Source organism: Vulpes vulpes, chromosome 16 (genome assembly GCF_048418805.1).
Source record: "Vulpes vulpes isolate BD-2025 chromosome 16, VulVul3, whole genome shotgun sequence".
In the NCBI taxonomy this organism is placed as follows: Eukaryota; Metazoa; Chordata; class Mammalia; order Carnivora; family Canidae; genus Vulpes; species Vulpes vulpes.
Window position 1 is genome coordinate 52707427 of NC_132795.1, and position 18197 is coordinate 52725623.

Below are 18197 nucleotides of genomic sequence, written 5' to 3' on the forward strand. Positions count from 1 at the left end.
CTGGACCCTCACGGGGGTGCCCCTCAACTAGCCCCTTCTCCCTGCAGGCCGCACTGTCCAGCGGGGAGTGCTGGATGAGCAAACCTGGGGAGGGCAGGCAGCCCAGCTGTAAGAGACTGAAGGCCCAAAGGAAATAATCCCTAATGGTAGATTCAGGCACCAGGCACGATGAGAGAAGGCGAGAGAAGGCGTAAACCTGATTGTGTTGGGCCAAACTTCACGACAGCAGGTGCAGGAAAGAGCCTGCAGGTGTGTGATCACGCACAGGTGCTTGCACACGCCCGCCTTCTCTCCCCCTCCCCCTTGAGTCTCCCGCAAGGGGCCAGAGCCTGGCAGCAAACCCCAGAGAGAACCAGAGACCAGCTGGAAACAACATTTTATTGAGCTCTCCTCAGCCAACAAATCTATTCCAGCAGATTTTCTCTTCGCCCCAGGGCCTTCCCGACATGGGGGTGTGGCCAGCACTCCCCCCGCCGCCAGAGGAAGGCTCCAGGCTCCTTCCCTGCCGGGTGGTGGTGGCAGTAGCAGCACCCAGGCCACCTCAGGGGCTGAGGCCAGGAGAGCGGCCCAGCCAGGCCTTGGCGCGGGCAGTTAACCAGTAACGACCCCCGAGGTATAATGAATTCATTTCTCTTACAAAAAAGAAAGAAAAAACTAGTATGAAACCTCAGTAGTGTCCCAGCACTTGGAGTTTAAATATAAAAAAAGGGATCAGCAGAAAACAGTTAAAAAAGACAACAAAACCAGCAAGGCCACCACCAGGGTGGCGGTCGGGCGGGGGCGAGGCCAGCCCCGTCCCCAGCGGCGCCAGCTGGTGTCACTGGAGGAGGCGGAGGCCCCAGCCTAGTAGCAGCACCAGCAGCAGCAGCAGCGACAGCACCAGCCCACGCCCCGGGTTGGGGGACACCTGTGGGATGAAGGGCAGGAGAGGTGAGACCTCCAGCCAGGGCCGGGGGTGCTCAGGCCCCCCCACGCGTGCTCGGGGGCACGGGGTGAACCAGGGTGGCTGAGAGGGTGCTGGAGAGCGGGTCAGGGAGGCGGGGACACAGGAGTGTCTCCGGACAGCACAGCTCACAGGTGGGGACAGAACCCAGAAGCCAGAGCACAGGTGGGCCGGGGAGACGGCCCGGGAGGCAGCAGAGGAGGAGCCCACCCAGGCCGCCGTGGGCACCAGTGGGGGCTGAGCTGGGGTGAGGGACGGCCCCCGGTGCTGCTGGGACAGATGAGGAGGGTTGGGAAAGCGGCTCAGGAGGAGAGGCACCTGCCGGGCAGAGGAGCGAGGAGCCTCATGCGGGACTGGTGAAGGTGCTCCCGGGGGGGTGGGTGGGTGGGTGGGGAGCCGGAGCATGGGTGTGGGAGCAAACATGCCTGAGAACTGGAGCACAGGGTGGGGGGCAGCCCGGGAGGCTTGGCGGTTTAGCGCCGCCTTCAGCCCAGGGCATGATCCTGCAGGCCCGGGATGGAGTCCCGCATCGGGCTCCCCCGTGCCGAGCCTGCTTCTCCCTCTGCCCGTGTGTCTGCCTCTCTCTGTGTGTCTCTCTCATAAGTAAATAAAATCTTAAAAAAAGAAAAAAAGAACTGGAGCATGGAGCTGATAGGGGGTCTCCAAGCTGAAGACCGGGAGAAACGAGGGCAAGCAGGCACCACAAGACAACGGGGGGCGGGAGCGGTCTGTGGCACCTGAGGACATGCCATGCGGGGCAGCAGCTCCGTGGCTACAGGTGTCACTGCAGGCAGGCGGGTAAGTCAAGGTCACAGAGCTCACGGCTCATTTACCCTGTTCCGGAAGGTCAGGAAGCTCCAGATGCGGATGTTCTCCCTGAGGTTAGCAAGACCATCCAGGAAACTTCTAAGAACACCTCTCAGGCCTGTCTGGTTGTAGGTAAAAGCCAAGCTGTAAGACAAATGGGCAGGGAAGCAGGGCCATTACTGCAGGGAACAGGGGTGGAGATGGCCTTTATTTCAGGGGACCCCCGCGGGGAGAGGAGGGTGGCGTCCCCTCCCCGCCACGCCACTCTACCCCCTTCCCCGGGTGGCTCCACCAGAGGTTCTCTCTCCACGGGCCATTTCTGGTCCTAAATGCATCTGATTTCCTGTTTCCTTCCCCTACCCACCGGCCCACCGGGGGTTTTGGTCTTGGGTTCTGGAAAATGCTCCACTGCCCACCGGCCCAAGGACCTACCGGTCCTCCCTCCGGAAGATCTTTGCTGTGATGGAGGCCCAGGCACCCCAACAGAAGGCTGCCTCCCTGGGGACCAGGACACCACAGTCGCTCTGGCTTAGGGGGAGGGTTTCCACATCCCCACCTTGAGAACCCAGAGATGCTGGCAAATGGTGGAACTACGCAGTGTGCTCAGGACAGATGCCTCCCGGCAGGACACACAACTTCGCCGAGCTCACCACTTCCTACCAGCACTTTAAGTCAAGACCCTTTCGGAAAAGCACAGTCTTGGCTTGATGAAGAGGCAGAGAAAGGCACTGGGTTGTGCTTAGTCTGTGGCCCAGGGGCAGGGGCGGAGCAGGAGGTGGAGGGCTGGGGGGGCACCACCTGTACATGGCCATCCCGGGCAGCTCGCCAACACGGGGAAGCATCCATCTCACTTCCATCTCGTCCCCGATGAAGGCCAGCCGCATGGCCACATCGTCCGGGTTGTTGCTGTGGGGAGGGCACAGGGAATTAGGGGTGTGGCCGTGTGGTGACCCCCATAAACAGGCCCACCTGGCCCACCGGGCCCCGGGTTTGTGGGAGGCAAGGGGCGGCACAGAGCAAGGTGGGGGGCAGGGAACCTTCACATGCCCCTCCCCTGGCCCCCACTTTGCTCCAGAAAAGGCCAGCGAGGGCCCATCCCCAGGTGGGTTCCGTGTAGCGCAGGCCCCACTTGTGGGAGGGCAGAGACACGGTTAGCGCCTCCGCTCCTCCAAGGAAAACCCAAAGCTGGAGAATCCTGGGAGAGGACATCCACCAGGAGGCTTGCCAGGAAAGATGACAAAGGTGGGCGGCGGGGCTGGGGCTCTGAGCCCCCACCGGGTCACTGGGACTGGCTTTCCCCGGGGCTCGACCTGCCGACCTGCCCTCCTCCTAGTGGGGAGGGATTCCAGGACCTGTTCCCTGCTCCCCCATCCTGAAACCACCTGTCACCCCTCCAGTTCCCTCCTCTCACTGACCGGAATCCTGGATGGAAAGAAGGTACATGCCATCACACCTGATCTCCAAATCCAGCATCCTCCCCTCCCCTCCCCTCCCCTCTGGCCGGCTTCAGCCCTGCTCTCAGGGGTTTGCCCATATATTGCATCTGGGAATTTCCAGGCTCCCAGCTCAGCCCCAGCCGCCTGCCCAGTCTCCCTGGGGTTTCTGCTCTCCATCCCAGGGATGATGGAAGGTCGGGTGGGAGGCTGAGAAGGCCTGGCTGGCAATCAAGGTCGGGGTGGGGAGGGGTTGAGGTCCCACCTCTGTCCCAGGCAGCCCCAACCCCTAGGTTGGGGACCTAATGACTAAGAGAATCCTGAGGCCTAAAGCAGAAGGGAAGCACCTGGGCCCGGTCCTGGGAAGATCCCCTCTCCGCCGCCCCGACAGCCGGGCCAGGCGCTGTGTGCGGAGTGGCTTCCTCGGGCTACTTCTGATTTTCTAAAATTAGAACCATCTCATCAAGAGGCCTTGATGAGCTGATCACGGTCACCGAGGGGCAGGAGTCAGCTGGTCCTAAAGCCATGGGTTTGAGTCATTTTGGTGGCAGCGCCAAGGCCCATCCCGGGAATATGCTGGACGCCGAGGGCCTCTGTGGGCTGCTCCGAGGGGCCGCCCCGCCTGGGCACAGGCCTCCTGGACCACGCCTGGGAATTTCCGCCCTGGAGCCCTGCCCGGACAGCCCCAAAGGCTGCTCCCCTAAGCATACCCCCGAGCTCACTCACCAGAAATGGGGGTGGGTGGGGCCCACAGAGTGTTACTGGGACCTACCTGTTAGGGGAGGGCCCAGGGTCATAATACTCCATGAGATCTGTCATGCCCGGAACCTCCAGAACTTCCGGGCCATGCTCCTGTAGGAAGGTGCTCAGAAAGAGGTTCCTGGAGAGGGGTCCTGAGTGAGACATTTCTTCTCTGGGGAAGAAAGACACAGACTGAACCCTTGTTCATCGAAGCCAGGACTCTCCTGCTCACTCTCCCGCATGCCTTGCAGCCAGTGGTGGGTGTGTGACCCCCAGTACTGAGCCATGAGGTCTCAGAGCTCTGACGCAGGAGGAGGAAAGGGAGCAGCCTCGGCCAGGGCAGCTCTTCTCCCTCCTTGCTGCCTTCAACACAGGAGAGAGGGCTGGAGAGGCAGCAGCTACTTTATGACACCATGGTGGTGCTCAACATAAGGATAACCAACATGCTGGGTGCCTGGGTGGCTCAGGGGGTGATGCTGGAGGTCCCAGGATCAAGTCCCACACTGGGCTCCCCGCAGGGAGCCTGCTTCTCCCTCTGCCTGTGTCTCTGCCTCTTTCTCTGTGTCTCTCATGAATAAATAAAATTTTTCGCTTAAAAAAAAATAAAAATAAAAGAGGGCCAGCCTGGGTGGCTAGCGGTTTAGTACCACCTTCAGCCCAGGGCCTGCCTCAGGTTCCCTGCATGGAGCCTGCTTCTCCCTCTGCCTGTATCTCTTTAAAAAAAAAAAAAAAAAAAAAAGATTTTATTTATTTATGAGAGAGAGGCAGAGACACAGGCAGAGGCAGAAGCAGACTCCATGCAGAGAGCCCTATGTGGGACTCGATCCCAGGTCTCCAGGATCACGCCCTGGGCCGAAGGCGGATGCTCAACGGCTAAACCACCCAGGTGTCCCCCACTGAGCCACCCAGGTGTCCCTCTGCCTGTATCTCTACCTCTCTGTCTCTCTGTTTCTCATGAATAAATAAAATCTTTAAAAAAAGTAAACAACATGCCAAGGACAGAGGAGAGAGGGACAGAGCCTGCCTCTCTGATGGCATTCTTAAACACTTGCAAAAATACATGCCACAGCCAGCCTAATTGTGCAGGAAAAATAAAACCCAATTCATTCAAATCACCCTTCATTGAGTTTCCAGTTCCTTGTAGCCAGAGGCCCTCCCATTACGACCGTGGATTCCCACGTCCCCCCTTGGTATAGCCGGTGGGATCCCATGACCTCATTCACCACAATTCACCCCACATCGTAGGTCCAGAATATAATGGTGAAGAATGTGTTGGGATCCCTGGGTGGTGCAGCGGTTTGGCACCTGCCTTTGGCCCAGGGCGCGATCCTGGAGACCTGGGATCGAATCCCACGTCGGGCTCCTGGTGCATGGAGCCTGCTTCTCCCTCTGCCTGTGTCTCTGCCTCTCTCTCTCTCTCTGTGACTATCATAAATAAATAAAAATTTTAAAAAAAATGAAGAATGTGGAACTCAAGGACCCGAGTTCAAATATCAGCTCCGTCACTTCGTATCTGTGTGATGCTGAGGGATGAGACACCAACCCTTAGGGTCTTTGCACCTCAACCCCCCGTCTTACAATAATGTCCTGTTTTGTTTTTGTTTTTTTTTTTTATGATAGTCACACAGAGAGAGAGAGAGAGAGGCAGAGACACAGGCAGAGGGAGAAGCAGGCTCCATGCACCGGGAGCCCGACGTGGGATTCGATCCCGGGTCTCCAGGATCGCGCCGTGGGCCAAAGGCAGGCGCCAAACCGCTGCGCCACCCAGGGATCCCTGTCCTGGGTTTTAAGAGATTTTCTAAGTCTTCACATTAGCCTGCTGGTTGCGGAGAGAACCCTCTTGCTAGCTTGTTGGGTCCCTAACCTTCCAGGTAGGTATTTAATTAAGATGACACTGGGGGCTTGGAGAAGCTCATGATTAAGCCAAGAAGGGACAGAGCCACGTGTCCCCAGTCCCCAGCCCAGCATGGACGGTGTTCAGCCCTGAAGCAGATCAACAGTCGGCAGGACGTACACGGGCAGCCTCCGGGGGACCCCGAGTTTGGCAAGAGCACACACAACTTGCTTTCAGCATCAGGAGTGGGGACGGGAGGCCCAGGGCAGGGCGCAGGGGGGCTCGTGGGCGCGCATCCCCCAGGTGTCTCAGGGCGAGTCTAGACAGGTTACTCTCAACACGCGGTCAAAGATGGACACGCTGTGATGTCCTGGGGGGCGCAGACAGGTATTTGAGGGTCTGGGCTCTCTGGCCTTGGGGAAAGGAAACCACAGAAGAACAGCGTTGTTCTAGAGATTGAGTGCCCAGAATGTGTGTCAAGGGGGCTGTTCGGTTTCCTAAGGGAAAGCCAGGAGAGCCTCCGGTCTGTTCCAGGTGAGAGCCCAGCTTGAAAGGCAGCTCCAGCGGGAACGAAGCCTGGAGAAATCAGACGTGTAAACACAGGCACGACCGCCACAAAGGGCCCGTGGCCTGACATATGCCACCTGCACCTGCCAGGGCAGTACCTTCCCCTGCGGGCTGACAGGAGCGGTCGGGTCCTGGGTGGGGGCTGGGGGGCGGGTGCTGCCACCTGCTGACGGCACCTGCAGGCAAGGTGTGAGGGCACACAGGCCTGGGACCCAGCCCCCCCACCCCCCGCCCCCGCCACCCTCCGCCATCAGGCCAGCAGGCGCCCGATGGGGAGGACCAGGTGCTATTTCTAAGAACCCAAAAATACTGCTAGCAGCTCAACAGCAGCTCAGGGACTGCTGAGTGCCCACTCCTGGTACACCTGTTCCAGGGAACACCAGGCAGCAGGCACAAGCTATGAGGTGTGGGGACACCTGGCTGGCTCGGTCGGTGGAACACGAGACTCAATCTCGGGGTCGTGAGTTCAAGCCCTGCGGTGGGCATTGAGCTTCATTTAAAAAACAACAAAAAAAAAAAGGAAAAAAAAAAGCTATGAGGTGACTCTAGTTCCCTCTACAATGTAAAGCTCTTCAACCAGACTTTTTAAAAAAACTAGATCACAAAACTAGTCCGGTTGGAAGGCCCTCTGAGCCAGAGACAGCGAGTCTTGCTGAAAGTGGTGGACCCAGTCCCAGGGAGCCTCCTCCAGCCACACCCTGGCGCCGACCCCAGATTCAGCCAGCAGCCGGACTCCAGGGCTGCGTGCTTAAAAAAAACAGAGAAACAGGGTGCCTGGGTGGCTCCATCGGTTAAACATCTGCCTTCAGCTCAGGGTCCTGGGATCAAGTCCCGCATCGGGCTCCCTGCTCAGTGGATAGTCTGCTTCTCCCTCTGCCTGCTGCTCCCTCTGCTTGTGTACTTTCTCTGTGTCAAATAAATAAAATTAAATTTAAAAAAGAGAGAAAGGAGAACATTGGGGGGTGGGGGGCAGCAGCACAAAAGGCAACTGACTCGTTAGATGGAATCTCAACAACGTAGAGGAAACATTTCAGAATAAAAGATGGGGAGCATTGGGATATCTGGGGGGCTCAGCGGTTGAGCGTCTGCCTTCGGCCCAGGGCATAATCCAGGGATCTAAGATCGAGGTCTACATTGGGCTCCTGCATGGACCTGCTTCTCCCTCTGCCTGTGTCTCTCCACTCTCCACCCCCTTGTCTCTCATGAATAAATAAAATCTTAAAAAAAAAAAAAAAAAAAGATGGGGAACATTGAGGCCACCGAAGAAAACGTTATCATTCCAGTGACACAGGAGAGGGAAGATTTCTAGCAAACATGAAATGAACCTCTATGCAGAACCACCTCTTGGAACCACCAAGAGGTTCAAGGTTGCTGGACACCAGATCAACATATGAAAATCAATACCCACAAGGCAACCAGAAAATACAGCAGCAGATAGATACCTATTTACAGACACATAAGGCCTTTAGGAAGGAAACGTGATTTAAAAAAAAAGAAAGAAAAGAAAAAAAGAGTGGGGGGGGAGCTTAAAACTTTCATGGAGAGGGAGAAGGACGCCTGGGTGGCTCAGTGGTTGAGCATCTGCCTTCGGCCCACGGTGTGATCTTGGAGACCCGGGATCGAGTCCCACAACGGGCTCCCTGCGAGGAGCCTGCTTCTCCCTCTGCCTGTGTCTCTGCCTCTTTCTCTCTGTCTCTCATGAATAAATAAAATCTTAAAAAAAAAAAAAAAAAAAAACTTTCACGGAGAAAAACGAGGAACTCCACTGAAGGGCATAAAGAACCCAGATACCTGGAACCAGCTTTCACGGACGAGATATTTTAATGCTGCAAGGTTGTGAGCACTCTGCCTGTGTAAGGATTGTGACCCGAGGAGCCTCTAGCTGCTGCCAGGCCCCAGGGAGCTTGGTGTCCATGCAAATGATAATTTCCCAGGAAAAGCAGTCCCAGCCCTCATTTGCATGGGCCCCCAGCCCCCCTTCCCCTCCTCACCACACCCCAGCAAGGGGCTGCTCTCTTCCCAGAGGCTCCTGTGCACTCCCACGGAAACCCCTGCCTCACCGCAGCCAAGGGGCCACAGTGGGACTTCGATGGGCATATGGCCTCTGAGCCTCACTTTGACCCACTGTCCCCACATTCCTCAACCTCCAGCAGACACTCCCAGAATCCCTGGGCACCAAGTGGGAATGCGGCCCATGAGCCCTACAGGGGCATGCGCCTGACCAGGGACAGTGACCACTGGGCAGCCTGGCCAGGGGGAGGTTGAGGCCTGTGTCTGATTAGCTCCGGGGTTGGGTGAGAGCTGGGGTGGTGCCTCCCCTGCAGACAGGTGGCAGAGTCTTGGGTCACCTAACTCAACCACTCACTGCAGTACAGTGTGATCTTAGGCAAGGGCTTCAGTTTCCTTATCTGTTAAATGGGGGATAATGATCCCACACTAACAGGGTTCCTTTTCCAGGCAAGAACTGGCACAAACTGCCCGTTAGAACCCCAGCTGATGTGTGAGCACCTACCTGTCACGGCCCGACTCCAGCCCTGTGTAAGGATTCTCATTAAATGCTCACCAACCAGGCCTAGGGGATCTAGATCTGAGCAGCAGGAATCAAGAGTGTGGCCAGGGCCCTGGGCGCAAGGTCCCTGCAGCAGTCCCACCACACTTGGGGACTCCAGCGCTGGTCACTTCCTTTTTTTTTTTTAATTTTTTTAAATTTTTATTTATTTATGATAGTCACAGAGAGAGAGAGAGAGAGAAAGAGGCAGAGACACAAGCAGGCTCCATGCACCGGGAGCCTGACATGGGACCCAATCCCGGGTCTCCAGGATCTCGCCCTGGGCCAAAGGCAGGTGCCAAACCGCTGCGCCACCCAGGGATCCCACGCTGGTCACTTCCTGTCCACTCTGCTGTCTAGCTGCCCGGCTGTCCTCCAGTCTCTACTGGGCCCTCTCCTAGCTGATCTGCCCCCAGCAGCCTCAGATCCGACCCAGCCACTGCTCCACTCAGCTCCCCCGGCCCGTTGGGGGTTGTGCACACTGCTGTCAGGGCCCTCTTCTGCCCCTGGCCACGTCACCAACCCCAACCCTGCCAATCCAATCTCAGGCCCTGCTCCCGCCCCACTAAAGACCACGCGCTTCTGTGAACGGTGCACGCTGACACATCAGGCCTCCCCCAGTGATTGCAGGAGCAGGGCCCGCAGGCTGGCAATCCTGACTCCTTTGACCGCTCATTCCTACTGGTCCCCAAAGAACTCAGCCCTGGCATCGCCTTCCTAGATGCTCCAAGGAGGCTGGGGGGCTTGGGGGGCCCATGCAGCCCCTGCCTCTGCTCCCTTCTATCTCTAACCACCCACAACGGGGGCTGCTGATTCTTCATCTGTGGTGTGGACCCCGCGCCTCGTTCCTTCCCTCCTAAATGAAGATACTAGTAATGCGTGTCTCCCAGGGCTGTTATGAGGACAAAAGGATGGAATCTGTGTTAATGCCCCAACACAGGGATCCCTGGGTGGCGCAGCGGTTTGGCTCCTGCCTTTGGCCCAGGGCGCGATCCTGGAGACCCGGGATCGAATCCCACGTCGGGCTCCCGGTGCATGGAGCCTGCTTCTCCCTCTGCCTATGTCTCTGCCTCTCTCTCTCACTGTGTGCCTATCATAAATAAATAAATAAATAAATAAATAAATAAATAAATAAATAAATAAATAAATAAATAAAAATGCCCCGACACAACACCACAAACCAGGAGCTGCCATTGTTATTAATCTTTGGTTCCCAGCCCGTGGCTCAGAGCACGTTTGTCAAACAACCAATCACAGCCCAGTACTGAGGAAGCTGCAGGCCCAGGAGCCTGGACTGCTTTTAAGAATCTACTAAAAAAAAAAAAAATCTATTTTTTTTTCCAGCAGATTTGCAAACAAGTAGTTTCAAACCGTTCCTGGGTGAAAAGAAGGCACACCTAGACACGCAGACCCAACCCAGGCTGCAGCCCACACGCTCACCCTCCTACACACTCCCCAGAAAAAGCCACTAGGAACCCTCTTTTGCTCGCAGAGCTTGGATGCCAATGTCACCTGTGGGCAGAAGGTACCGCCCTCACGGCCACAGAGACACCTGTGGGGCCCAGGAGATGGAGAGAGGGCAGTCTCCCCACCCGCCCAGGTGTGGTTTCACAGGATGTGTGACCTCTCCCACACACACTGGCACGGGGACGGCTGCCGTCCCTAGAGGATGCACCCGTAATCTCCCCCAGCACCCCCAGGCCAGCCTTGCAGCCAAGCAGGGACAGGTGGTGACCCCTCTGGGGCCCCATCAATACCACCCGGTCACTGGAATCCTGGGTGCCAGGCCAGTGGCTGCTGGGTGGATCCAGCTGAGACCTGGTCACCAGTTTTTTCCATCGGGGCTTCCCACCCACAAGTGACCCCCATCACCAGCCCTGCTGCTGCCCAGGACGGGGGTGGTGCCCTGGCTTACAGAGCACCCGAGGCTCATAGCATCAGGGGAGCTCAAGCAGAAAAGCCCAGACCTCAGCAAGACAGGCCTGGGTTCCAGTCCCAGCTCTGCCCCTGCTGGATGACTGGGACCTGTCACCTAATTCTGAGCCTAGCTCAGAGAGGGCTCTCCTGCCTGGAAATAGCTCAGCCTCTCAGAGGTAAGACGATTAAGAGAAACAGGTGCTGCCCACTTCCTGCCACGGAACAGGGGCTCCAGAGGACTAAGGAATCCACAAACCCAGAGGGGGTGTGTGTGGGAGATTTCTACCTAGTAAAGCCACAGCACACCGACCCTCTGATTTCTAGGATGTATCCTGCACGTACCCGTGTGGACCTGACAAACTCCAGAAACTGTAGCGGGGAATCTGCAAGTGCTGCTGTGCCAGGACCTGGAAGGCACATGGCTAAACGCAGCAGGGGCGGCTTGTGACCCTGTAGACACACGTGTGTATAAAATAAAGACCCCAGGGACGCCTGGGAGGCTCAGCAGTTGATCATCTGCCTTGGGCTCAGGTCCTGATCCTGGTCTCCCAGGATCAGGCTCCCTGCAGGGAGCCTGCTTCTCCCTCTGCCTGTGTCTCTGCCTCTCTCTGTGTCTTTCATGAATAAATAAAATCTTTAAAAAAAGGCCACAAACAGACAAAATGCTTCCATCTGCATAGATCATCTGCAGAAGAGGCAAGGAGATTAATAAAGACAGGTAGGGGTCTCTCTAGGACAGACGTGGGAAGGGGGCTGAATTTCTTGTGTTCTACTACAGTGCATGTGCTGGGATGGCTGGTTCAAAAAATAAAGCAAAAATCACTGTTTTGAAGCAATAGCTTGAATTTTCCTTTAGTGGAAAGGTTTGTCTTAAAAGTCTATTTCAGAATGGAGCCTCCACCCCAGCCTCCCCACCTGGCGGGTAAGCCCCGCCCCCAGCTCCCCTCCACTCACAGCCCCCTCCTGCCTCCACCCTTAGGAATCTGCAGATGCCCCAAATCCAGCTCCTTTGCAGTGGGCAAGACTCGCTTCCCCAGTTATGGAAAAGCGATTGGGGAAAAGACAGGGCGCGAGAAAAGGGAGGGAGAGAGAAGGAGAAAAAAAAGTGTTTCAGGTAAAAAGAAAGTTGGAAATAGCCATCCATGGGGAGGGGTGGGCTTGGCCTCTGCGGCCTCGGTCTCCTTTGTCCCCTCTGTCGCTGACCACGTCCTTATTTGCATCTACTGAGTCCAGCCTCCTCCAGAAGGAAGGGGTGTCTGCCCCACTTCACAGGCGGGGACCCAGGAGGCTTGAGGATGGAAATTCAGAGCCCCTTGGCCATGCAATCAAATCCCACCCCCTACCCCCACCCTGGGGCTCCAAAAATACAGCGACCTAGCAGTGCAGGCTGCCCGGAGAATCAAAAGGAAGGCCACCTTGACAATCACACACTAAAGTCTTGCTCTGAGGCCTGAAATCTCAGTTTCCATTGAATTCGATGGTGATGGAACGAACAAGGGAGGGGGCCCTGTATGTAGGGCTCGGCCAGCGCCGATGATGTCATGATTCTTGTCAGCAGCGTGACTAGATGATGCCTTCTGAGCCTCCACCACAGAGGCCCATTCAGGTCAAAGTTTGGCGGGAGTCGCTGAGGCTTGATTCAGCGGCAGGTCCCCGGGGAGGCCCCCCTCTGGGCCTGGCTCAGGGTGCTCAGGTAGGTTAGTGGAAATGATGCAAAACCAGCGCCCCCTCCACCGCCCCCCCCAAAATCCACATTAGGACAGGCAGGTCACCGCAAAAACGGAAAGAGGTGGGTCTGTAACAACGGGTAAAGAAGTCATGGTGAGGTGAGCTGCTGCGAGGCCCGCAGTGATGCGACGTATGCAAATGTCCAGGTCTCACCGCCTCTGTTCACTACCTGCCTGCGGAGGTGGAAGCTGTGCCAGGGGGTACTCAGCCGCTGGGACACCCGGTTCCTGGTCCAGCCTGGCCGTTTGGCCTTGGAAAGGTTCCTTAGCCCCTCTGGACCCCTAGTTCCATGTCTGCAAAACTACCACTGGGTAGATTTTATTTCTGTCCTTTCCTACCCAAGTATCTATAAAGATCCTCCAAACTGGAAAAAGCAGAACAGATTAATAATTTTCTGGATGGGGGCACCTGGATGGCTCAGTCGGGTAAGCATCTGCCTTAAGCTCAGGTCATGATCCTGGGGTCCTGGGACCAAGCCCCACATCGGAGACCTGGGCTCCCTGTTCAGTGGGGAGCCTGCTTCTCCCTCTCCCTCTCCCTCTTCCTCTTCCCGACTTGTGCTCTCTCCCTTGCTCTATCTGAAATAAATCAATACATTAAAAAAAAATTCTCTGGATGACTGATTTTGAAATTGGCTTCACACCAGTTTGCTGTGGCCTGAATGTCTGTGTCCACTCCCAAATTCGTAATGCCCAGGGTGATGGTATCAGGAGGTGGGGCCTGAAAGAGGCAATAAGATGCTGTCGGCTCCACTAATGGGCTTAGTGCTCTTCTAAGAGACACCCAGGAGGGCTCCCATCCCGTCCCCGGTCCCCCACTCAAGGATACAGGAGGTCAGTGGCACCCTGACCTTGGATTTCCAGCATCCAGAACAGTGAGAAATACATTTGTACTTTATAAGCCACCCAGTCTGTGGTGTTTTGTTATCATACACAGTTCGACGGCAGAGTGAATGGAACCCACGCTGGGGGAGGAGGAGCAAGGAAAACCCAGGGGGATCCCAAAGTCCTTGTTGACACCGAAAAGGGGATCCAAGGGGACCCCTATGCTCTTCTATCCCCATCAGGAAGGACAGGGTGCCAAAATACTATGTAGGCCTGCAGTTTTTAAGTTTAAGAAGCATGAATATTAAAAGAAGTTTTTGGGGCACCAGGCTGGCTCCATCAGCACAGCGTATGACTCTCAATCCCAGGGTTGTGAGTTCAAGCCCCACGTTGGGCATAGAGATTACTTTAAAAAAATATTTAAAGAGGGGATCCCTGGGTGGCGCAGCGGTTTGGCGCCTGCCTCTGGCCCAGGGCGCGATCCTGGAGACCCGGGATCGAGTCCCACATCGGGCTCCCGGTGCATGGAGCCTGCTTCTCCCTCCGCCTGTGTCTCTGCCTCTCTCTCTCTCTCTCTATCATAAATAAATAAATAAATTTTAAAAAAAAAATAAAAAAAAAAAAGAAGCTTTACTGTGGTAAGGTGCTTCACATTTAAAAAAAAATATTTAAAGAAAAAAAATCCATAAATGAATAAATAAAAATAAGTTCTTGAGAAGTATTTAAAATAAGTAAAAGATTGTGCCCCCTCCTCGCTGGGACAAGGTCCTCAGCCCCCCACCAGACTCTCCCTGTCCCTCCTGAGCCCTCAAGCCTGACACTTTGGCCCTCGTCTCCTTCCCCCAGGCTGGTACAGGGGGCCTGCTACTTCCTTCAGGCCTGGCCCAGAGCCCACCTCCTCCCCGCCCTCCCCAAGACAGAATTAATTGTTCCTCCTCCGTGTTGTCCCAGCACCTTTGGTAAACAGACCTGGATTGGGCACTTGGCCCATCTGACTCTCACGAAATGTTTACCTGTCTGTCTGCCCCACAGAACAGGGGCCTAGTGATCGGGAACAGTGAGGGGGCAGGAGGGGCAGGTGATATACTGCGAAACAGAACAAGGGAGCTGGGCTCACAGAGACAGGAGACCCCGGACTCAACACACCCTCGCCCTTCAAGAGCCCAGCAGGAAGTGCTGCTGTGAGGAGGAGGCCGCAGAGGCTGCGCGTATGGTACGCAGTGGTGCCCACTAATGGCAAACTATTACGAGTCTGGAGCTCAGAAGAGGCGCATACCATGCTGACCACCTCACAGAGCAGGGATCTTCCTGATGCGTCATCGTCCATACATGGGCAACACTGCAGATCTGTGCTCACCTTGATCTGGCTTCTCCTGAGCTCCAAGCCACAGACACACAAATGCTAACTTCTTAGGGGCAGGGGGAGGGGCAAAAACTCTCAATTCTCCCTCTCCATATCCCAGTGATGCTCCCCAAGGAGCCAGGGGGGCTGCTCTGGGCTCTAGAGCCCGTGCTTCCTCTCAGTCTGGGTGACAGGCCATCTTCGCCCACCTCCAGAAAAACAGGTTTACCCATGCAGTGCCCGGCAAGGCCCAGCGGGTGTTTTGTATTGTCACATCCTAATATTGACACTAGGAAAATCAGCTGTCCTCTCCAAGCCCGCCTCAGGGCGCTGACCACCAGCCCTGGCCTCTCTGCTGCCGGCCTCAATGCCAACGAGGAACTGGGGGGCCGTGGCCTCATTTGCTTACATTCTGTATTTCTCCCAGGGCCTGGCCCCGGCCAACCAGCAGCAGGACAAAGAGACCAGGGAGCGGCTCCACATGTCCACTCTGGACCCACTGCAGGCTTCCTGGTGGCTGCCAACAACAAAACCCGAGCGTGCCGGCAACTTCCTTGAAACCTCTTGGAATTGTTCTGAGCCGAGAGAAAAAAACAGCCGGACTCTCGTGGGATCCACTATGTTCGAGGCAGGGGAAGCAAGAAACCATTAATTGTCTACAAACTTAATAGGTTCACTAAAAACAGGATGCTTTCCAGGGAGAGGGGAAAATACCTCCGAGGTCAGCGTGGAGACCCAACCAGCGGATGGAGCCATCCTCCGAGCACCCCCTTCCACATCCTAGCCCATCAGGAGAGGAAAAGAACGGGCTAATGCTGCTCTCTTGGTTTCTCTGCAGCTCAGCAAATCCAGCTTTTATACCTGCCAACTGCCTTGTGAAACTTGGGGTACGTAACAGGCATGCAACCCTCCGTCCAGCCTCTTCCCAGTGGGCCCAGGCTGTGCCACCTGCTGGGGATACTCCGCTGAGTGTGACATTTGGTCCTATGGTCCTCATGGAGCTGCAGGCGAGCGTCATGCTAAGTGAGCACAAATGGGTAATTTCAATCTGTCTCCAGTGTCCTGAAACAGTACAATGAGTTCCTTGCAGAGGAAGGGCTGCACCTTTATAGAGGAGGTAGTCAGGGAAGACTTCTCAGAGGAGGCAAGCAAGCCAACGGAGCCAGGGAAGGATGACACCCGCAGGGATGGTGCTAAGTGCATCACTCCATTTGTTTTAGGCCTCACGGGATCCCTGGGGCTTGGAGAAACACCCTTGCTGACACAGTTCCCACCCTACCACCACCACCACCCCCAAATCGCCTGGCAACCATCTTAGAAGGTTGATTAAATAGGATTCCCCTTGGGGGGGGGGGGGACACATTCTGAGGCACTGACTGAACAGCCACATCCTGGAAGCCAGTCTCCCCAGGTGCTTTAGACACTTCAAACCAAAAACAAGCATAAAGAAATTTGTAGAGCATTGACGCGGGTAAGAGCCCTACCCCACAGCTAAAGCCGGCAGTGACAGCCCTGTGACCTTGAGGTTCAAATGGTGGGAAATCCCCAAATCCTGGAGCGGGAAGGGAAGGGTGGAGGAGAGGCCAAGCTGTGGGCAAGGGCAGCACCAACAACCAGCGCTGAGGCTGGAGTCCCCACCCAGCCACCGCCTGAGACAGACCACTTAGGGAACTAGTGCAAAAACCACACCAATCAACTCCTGAAAGGTGCCACTGCCAAGACGTTACCCCAAAAACATGCCCAAGAGAAGCAGACACAAGACACATTTGTGCCGAGGGAAGCCACTGAAGAGCCACCAACACCAAGTGGGCGTTCACAGCTGGTGGGGACCTCACGGACCCATTCTAAGGAATGAGCAAACTGAGGCCCAGAGGCGGGAGCAGCCCCTGTAGGACAACACAGCTGGACAGTGGCTGGGTGGAGAGCTTTGGCCGGGCTCCCAGAAAACAGCTCTGGGCTTTTGGTTTGACGGCGTTTAGGCGGCCTCCTCCTGGAGGCGAGTCTCACTTTGACCACCTGTGAAACGAAGCCTCCAGTGTCTGGAGAGCGGCCAGGATACGGCTCACAACCCTCCCTTCCTGGGGAGCCGGGGCGAAGCCCACAGTGGGCGCGGGGCGGGGGTGATGTGCAGCGGCGCCCCCCGGGGCGGCTCATTCCAGCGAAAATTGCGGTAACGACTAACGGCAGACGCGGCGGTTTGGCGCCCGGCGGCCGGGCGGGTTCGGGGGGCGCGGGGCTCGGCGGCGGGCGCCCTCGGGGTCACGCGGTGGGACGCGCCCGCGGCCGCTGCAGCGGGGTTGCAGGGCGCGGCGGGGCGCACCTGCGCGGGGCCGGGCAGGTGCGGGCGGGGGCCGGGGCAGGTGCGGGCGGCGGCCGGGGCAGGTGCGGGCGGCGGCCGGGGCAGGTGCGGGCGGGGGCCGGGGCAGGTGCGGGCGGCGGCCGCGCCCGGCTCCGCGCGCAGTTCCTGTTCCGGGCGCCCCCGCCGCCCGCGCCCACGCCCACGCCCGCGCCTCTCCCGGCCCTTCGCAGGTGCGCGGCCACTCGGGGCGCCCCGGGGCCGGGGGGGGGGGGGGGGCGGCGGCGCCCGACGCCATCTTCCGGGTTTCGGCGGGGGGACCCCCTCCCCCGAGGGGGTGGGAGCCGGAGCCGCTGGCGGCGCGGGGGGGCGCCCATTGCGCCGCTGCGGGGACGGAGGGCCCGGGGGCGCCGCGGCCGGGACCATCGCAGGGACGGGGGGCGTCTCGGAGCCGGGGGTCCCGAGAGTGACACACCAACAGCGGCCCGGGACGGAACCCCTGGGCACAGGTCCCTAAGCTGCCCGCCGCTCGCCACCCTGGCGCCCATCTACCGGGCTGGGCGCGGGGTGCAGGGGCGCGGGGCGCGGGGGCGCGGGGCGCAGGGCAGCGGGGGCGGCGGCGGCGGGGCCTGGACTCACCGCGGGTCCGGGGCGCTGGAGCCGGGACGCGGACTGTGCGGCCGCCGCCGGCGCGCGAGCTTATAAACCGCCGGCCGCGCTCGGGCCCGCCCCCGGCCGCCTCCCCGCCCCCAGCCCCGATCCCCGATCCCCGGCCCGGGCTCGCCGCCGCCGCGCTGCGCTCCGTGGCCCGTCCGGCGGGGGCGCAGTCCCCGGCGCCGCGGAGGACTCGTGGGCGAGGCCTCCCGCGGGTTCGCGGTGTAGGACCCAGGATCTCTAGGCGGGTGGTCCCATCCGCCGTCCAAGCGGGTCCTGACCGCCCCGGGCTTTGGTCCAGGCCCGTTTCACCAGTGTGGGAACGGGGCGTCGGAGAGGACCCAGCGACAGCGGCAGGGGGATGGGGATCCCCCCCGCCCCGTCATGCTCTCCGTGCCAGCAGTTTCGGGAGTTAGGTTTTGTTTTGTTTTTCTCAATTTTCTTTATTGTGGTGAAATACACACGACACGGTTTACCGTATTAACCAGTTTTTAAACATCTTTTTTTTTTAAATTATTTATTTATGATAGTCATACAGAGAGAGAGAGAGGCAGAGGCACAGG

General features: G+C 57.6%; 1 protein-coding gene across 1 annotated transcript; it reads right to left on the reverse strand.

The window, feature by feature from the left end:
* Positions 1-677: 677 nt before the first annotated feature.
* On the reverse strand, positions 678-17648 carry BIK (BCL2 interacting killer). The gene is made up of 5 exons (XM_072742892.1): positions 17620-17648; positions 3956-4096; positions 2549-2656; positions 1777-1894; positions 678-907 (listed from the first exon to the last, which is right to left on the reverse strand). The coding sequence occupies exons 2-5, from the start codon at positions 4087-4089 to the stop codon at positions 818-820; spliced, it is 450 nt and encodes a 149-aa protein (XP_072598993.1). The 5' UTR covers positions 4090-4096; positions 17620-17648; the 3' UTR covers positions 678-817.
* Between the last annotated feature and the right edge of the window lie 549 nt (positions 17649-18197).

Bases quoted from the DNA above. Each gene is read 5' to 3' on its own strand.
- BIK (XM_072742892.1), bottom strand. From the start codon at position 4,089: ATGTCTCACTCAGGACCCCTCTCCAGGAACCTCTTTCTGAGCACCTTC. The intron at 2,657-3,955 runs GTAGGTCCCAGT...CCCTCCCCACAG, and splicing joins CCTGGGCCCTCCCCTAACAG to CAACAACCCGGACGATGTGG. The intron at 908-1,776 runs GTAAATGAGCCG...TTCATCCCACAG, and splicing joins TCCTGACCTTCCGGAACAGG to GTGTCCCCCAACCCGGGGCG.